A 5,498-nucleotide genomic window follows, 5' to 3' on the forward strand; every position below is an offset into this window, starting at 1 on the left:
GGTACCCTGTGACACCAGGTTATTGTGCTGCTTCTCTTGAGACGATGAATTTTGACATAGTTAATATAAATTCCCAGCCTTACATCCAGAAACAAGGATTAGCACATGCAGCAGAGGATGTTTAATCCTCTGGCAACTGCTCCAGCAGAGGAGGAGCAGCAGACCGGGGTGTCATGGACCTGGCTTTTGATTCAGTTGCTCACTCAGTGTCGTGCTTATGTTGTAAATATATCCCAAACCACTAATCGTATGTGTTCTTACAAAAAACCCTAAACTTTAGCAGCCTTTGATGATGCGGTGGAAGAACGTGTGATCAATGAAGAGTACAAAATATGGAAAAAGAACACCCCTTTCCTATACGATTTGGTGATGACCCACGCTCTGGAGTGGCCCAGCTTGACGGCTCAGTGGCTTCCTGATGTAACAAGGTAAACTGATCCTTTAACTGCCTTTTTCTTTTTTTTTTTAAAGCATAGTAAATTCAGGATCACTTTTTGTTCAAGTAAGACAGTATGTGATTCCTTTCTGTCTTAATCACTTTTTGTACCCTCACCTTGTCGACAGCAGGTTGAGGACTGTGAATACTAGAGAAGAATCAGTGCAGACATTTTTAATTTGGGAAAATGGCTCCTGTTACTGAGAAGATATTTCCACACATTTGAGTTCCATGTTATTCTTCTTCCAGCTTCACCCTCTCCTTTAATAACAAAAAAAGCCCCTATTTAAAAATAGAGCTAGATATAATTTCAGTATAACCCATTTTGTCCTAAGCTTCCATAATGTTCTGCTTGCAGTGAACATTCCTGCCTCTCAGAGTGGTGCTCCGGGGGAGCTGCGGAGGTCTCGTGGAGGAAGGCACAGGAGTGGTGCTCTGTTGGAGTGTTGTGCCGCAGGAATTTTAGGTTGAGATCTTGAGCTACGATAAGAGATTTCCTCTGGAGGCGGCAGTGGAGGAGCAGGAGAGCAGCAGTAACTTTAAAAAGTGTTACTAGAAGCTGTCCTCAAAACCTGCTGTAATTGGCTCAGTTCGGGTCACCCCTCCTCCTTTTTCTCAGCGTGACTCTCTTCCCTTGCAGACCTGAAGGCAAAGATTTCAGCATCCACCGGCTGGTGCTGGGGACCCACACCTCAGACGAACAGAACCACCTGGTGATAGCAAGCGTGCAGCTGCCCAACGATGATGCACAGTTCGATGCTTCACACTATGACAGTGAGAAAGGAGGTAAGAGACTGCAGGCGGGGACTGGGAGGAGCTGGAACCGGTTTTTCCTTTCTTTCTCAAAAAAAATGTTTGTCTGTCTTTAAAGATCCGGCAGCAAAGTTCAGGTCTTACTTCTAAATGAATCCGTGGGTTTCTGAGTGGTGCCTTTACTTAACAGAGAAATACTGAGGTGTTCCAGGGTACCTCCTGTCTTAATATAATCATGAATAAAGACTGTACGGGCTTATTGCGGGGAAAACCTCACCTCTCCCTGCTCCTCGTCAGGAATTGACGCAGGATTTCACGGAGCACTGCTCGTTGGTATGTTGATTATCACTTGTGCATTTTACATAAACTCTTCCCGTGATAAAGTCACTCAACAGAATTGATTTCAGAGCGGTTTAACATTTCAAATGTTCTGCTCTTGTCTGAATTCTGCTGCCTGATGGTTGTGCCAGCCCCTCTTGGATAAAGGGTTGTTGTGTTTTGTTGGGTCTATCACTGTGATTCAGTGCTTCCCACAGCCTTCGCTGACTCTCAGCATTGCTACAGCTCAGATGTTGCTCATTTTTTCTCTGTTGAATCACTTTCTACCTGGCGAAAGTCCTTAATGACGCGATGTTTGCTCTTTTTGCCGGACACCTGGATTGTGCAATTAGAGTTTTGATCTTTGGGCTTCTGAGAGTTATTTGTGAACACAATGTTGACTACTAAATACTTTGTTTCTTCTCTATTTTAGTATTTCTCAAAAATATTCCATTTAAAAGCAAACTAACAAAAAAACCCCTCTTTTTGCCAGAGCAGTGGTTTCAATTTTGTGAAATACAAAGTTCCTGTGACTTCACTTCGGTAAAGACCAGGGAGCTTTAGCAGCTTATGTTACAGTCTGTGTCTGTTCTTATTTCCAGAGTTTGGAGGCTTTGGGTCAGTTAGTGGAAAAATTGAAATTGAAATCAAGATAAATCATGAGGGAGAAGTGAACAGAGCACGTTACATGCCCCAGAACCCGTGTATCATCGCTACAAAGACTCCGTCCAGCGACGTCCTTGTCTTTGATTACACCAAGCACCCGTCTAAACCAGGTGACTTGCTTCATGGCTGTGTGCGCCGCAGTCAGCCAGCCCTTCCCTCGGAGGGGGTGAAAAGGAGGTTAATGAGCGTTGGGGATCACATACTGTTTGTGACTGTAGGGGAAAGCAGGTATTTGGTGTAAGGGGTTATTTATGTGGCATTTAAACGCAGCTGTCCAGTATGTATGGGTAGTAAGGTGTGGGGGGTTTGTTGTTTTATTTCCCTTTTGTTGTTTCACTGTACGTGTTGGTATTTGGGGTGGTGGAAGGTGGCTTTTTGGAACCTCTGGTTTTCCGGGTAGCTGAGCTGATGCCCTGATGTCCTGTGAGGTTATTAACAGTCACTCACCAATGAACTCATCAAGGTGGGACAGAGTAGCTACTTCTGCTGCTTGCGGGGAGGATCAGAAGGGCATTTCTCACTTTCAAAGCGCAGTTGGAGGTGATGAGGGAAAGAAAACCACTGCAGGTACTGTAGTGCTGGTTTAGAATGGGTCACTGCTGGGCCACCCAGCTGAAAAAACCCAGATGGCAGCTTGGAGAAATCGGCAGTGTGCTTTTGTGAAGCTAAGGAGTCAAACAGCTCAGTGTTGTCTCAGTGCATTCTGTTTTAATGAGGCAATTCTTCAGTGGGGGAAAGTGCTCAAGAGGACAGAGGGGGCTCCTTTTGACAATGCCGAAGCAAAGTTTAGTAAAGCTGGGGAAAACTTACTGCCAGGTATCGCGGGGTGTGCTGGCAGTGCTACCAGGCTCTGGAGTTCTTACAGCGCCTCTTTACAGACCCTTCTGGGGAGTGTAACCCTGATTTGCGTCTTCGTGGGCACCAGAAGGAAGGTTACGGGCTGTCGTGGAACCCAAACCTGAGTGGGCATTTGCTGAGTGCTTCTGATGATCATGTGAGTACTTGAGGTGCAGCTGGGGTCCAACTGTGCTTGTGTCCCTTGGCAAAGGCCCAAAGTGTGGCGGTTTTGGGGGGGAGGTAAAGGGAGTATCTGTCTAAAAATGCAATGTTTAAAAACTTCTGTTTTTTTAAAGACCATTTGCCTGTGGGATATTAGTGCTGTTCCAAAAGAAGGCAAAGTGGTGGATGCCAAGACCATCTTCACAGGGCACACGGCAGTGGTGGAAGATGTGTCCTGGCACCTGCTCCATGAGTCGCTTTTTGGATCTGTCGCTGATGATCAGAAGCTCATGATGTAAGTGGGGTAACGTCTCCGGCGGCTGAGTGCTTCTGCTCCTCAGTCCCTCAGTAAGACAGGGTTAACGCTTTGGTTCAATTCCCTACAGCTGGGACACTCGGTCAAACAACACCTCCAAACCCAGTCACTCAGTGGATGCTCACACAGCTGAAGTCAACTGCCTCTCTTTCAACCCCTACAGCGAGTTCATCCTGGCGACAGGCTCAGCTGATAAGGTGCGTCTTCCCTGAACTTGGAACACGCTTGCTGAGTTTCTGAAGAGTAAATGTGGATGTATATATCGGTTACTTCAACAACAAATGTTTGGGGTGGTTTGTTTTTTTTTTTCCTAGACCGTTGCTCTGTGGGACTTGAGGAACCTAAAACTGAAGTTGCACTCGTTTGAATCGCATAAAGACGAAATATTTCAGGTATTAACAAAATGTCTTTTGCGTGTAGACTTCGTTCTTCTTGGCTGTCTGGAAAAAATGAAGAACACTTTTTTCCACTCTACACTTTTACTAAATGTACTTGCACTAAAAGCTCATTCATCCTTATCTCTCTCATCCCCTTATAATTTTCTGGCTTGTCATGGTGGAGCTGTGGAGCTCTGTGTGGGGTAGAGCTCCAGTGCAGAGATAAGAGTGTCCTGAAAGCCAGGGGCAGAATGTGACAGGAGAATGGTCAAGAGCTTTAACCACAGCGGAGGGTGAAACGCTAGCGATATGGAGTGCTCTAAATTATTCATGGAGCAGATGGAGCAGGGAGGCACAGTGAGATGGCTGCAGCGTTTCCATCTTCTCAGGAAGGCTTCAGCCGCTCCCCATTAAAGGGGATCACCAGAACATCTGATGACACCGAACAATTGCTGATTTTGCAGGGGTATATACAAAATGTTGACATCATGGGTGGCATCTGCTTCGCAGGTACAGGATTTCCATCTCCAGCTCATGCCTTACTCAAAAGAAAAGCGTGGTGAGCTGTTTTCATGGCAGTATTATTAGCTAAGACTCTAGTTACCTCAAAATAAAATCACAGGCGGAATCTTGCAGTGTCGGGTTAGTGGGCAGAGTTACGTGTTCCTCTCTAATCCTGCGATCCTGTTAAGCGGGGCGTTCTGGAGGGATTTATCTCCAGCAGAAGCAGTAAATGGGAGCTTTTGGGCAGTCCAGCGTAATTACAGTGATGTCTCTTGGTGCGTAAACTGTACCTACCACTTAGGGAGCCCATGGTTTCTGTTTGTGCAATCCTGACTAGGGTGAGGAGCCGCCAGTATTCTCGAAAGCTTCCCAGCACGTGGTCTTCGTTAGAGGAGTGGTTACGCAGGGAACCTTTGTGGTGCTTAAATGCCTCATTAGTGTAAACCCATCTCCACTGGAATGCTGTTATTGGGCATATTCATATTTCAACTTACTACCAGTTTGAATTCTCTTGGAGCTTTTGTGATACGAAATACGGTAGGGTTAGTTGTCAATGTCGGTCATGTTACAACTTCTTTATCGTCCTTTCCAAATTCGTCCTTGCAGGTTCAGTGGTCTCCCCACAATGAAACCATACTGGCCTCCAGTGGCACCGACCGCAGGCTAAACGTTTGGGACCTGAGGTAAACCCCAGATTGGCCATGTCATCCTGACAAAATATTACTGATGTCACACTTCACACCCCAAACTAGCCAAGCCCCACCTTTTCATTTTTCCTCCCTTTTTTTACAGTAAAATTGGAGAAGAGCAGTCCCCTGAAGATGCTGAGGATGGTCCCCCAGAGCTGTTGGTGGGTCTTTTGAATCTCACTGGTTGTCTTGACCTGCTCTTTGTCTCTGCGGTGTAGATTTGAAGATGTTCCCCTCTTTCTTTCCCCAACACTAGTTTATTCATGGTGGTCATACCGCGAAGATCTCCGACTTCTCCTGGAACCCCAACGAGCCCTGGGTAATTTGTTCTGTATCAGAAGACAATATCATGCAAGTCTGGCAAATGGTAAGTTGTTTGGGAGGGTGCAGGAGGTGGCAGATGAGACGTGGTGCTGAGCCGCTGGGTTTTGGCATTCTCG

At 46.2% G+C, this 5,498-nt stretch overlaps 1 protein-coding gene across 1 annotated transcript in view; it reads left to right on the forward strand.

Moving 5' to 3' along the window:
- The first annotated feature begins 284 nt into the window (after positions 1-284).
- The window catches only part of RBBP4 (retinoblastoma binding protein 4), a 6,154-nt gene continuing 940 nt past the window's right edge, over positions 285-5,498 (forward strand). Inside the window, exons 1-10 of the mRNA XM_010145517.1 lie at positions 285-428; positions 1,077-1,222; positions 2,110-2,283; positions 3,052-3,167; positions 3,307-3,467; positions 3,559-3,685; positions 3,803-3,880; positions 4,976-5,052; positions 5,162-5,219; positions 5,315-5,425. Of these exons, the coding sequence (XP_010143819.1) occupies positions 370-428; positions 1,077-1,222; positions 2,110-2,283; positions 3,052-3,167; positions 3,307-3,467; positions 3,559-3,685; positions 3,803-3,880; positions 4,976-5,052; positions 5,162-5,219; positions 5,315-5,425 (1,107 nt within the window). The 5' untranslated portion in view covers positions 285-369. The remainder of the gene's footprint in view (positions 429-1,076; positions 1,223-2,109; positions 2,284-3,051; positions 3,168-3,306; positions 3,468-3,558; positions 3,686-3,802; positions 3,881-4,975; positions 5,053-5,161; positions 5,220-5,314; positions 5,426-5,498) is intronic.

The sequence above is a fragment of the Buceros rhinoceros genome, unplaced genomic scaffold (assembly GCF_000710305.1).
Source record: "Buceros rhinoceros silvestris isolate BGI_N320 unplaced genomic scaffold, ASM71030v1 scaffold31791, whole genome shotgun sequence".
In the NCBI taxonomy this organism is placed as follows: domain Eukaryota; kingdom Metazoa; phylum Chordata; class Aves; order Bucerotiformes; family Bucerotidae; genus Buceros; species Buceros rhinoceros.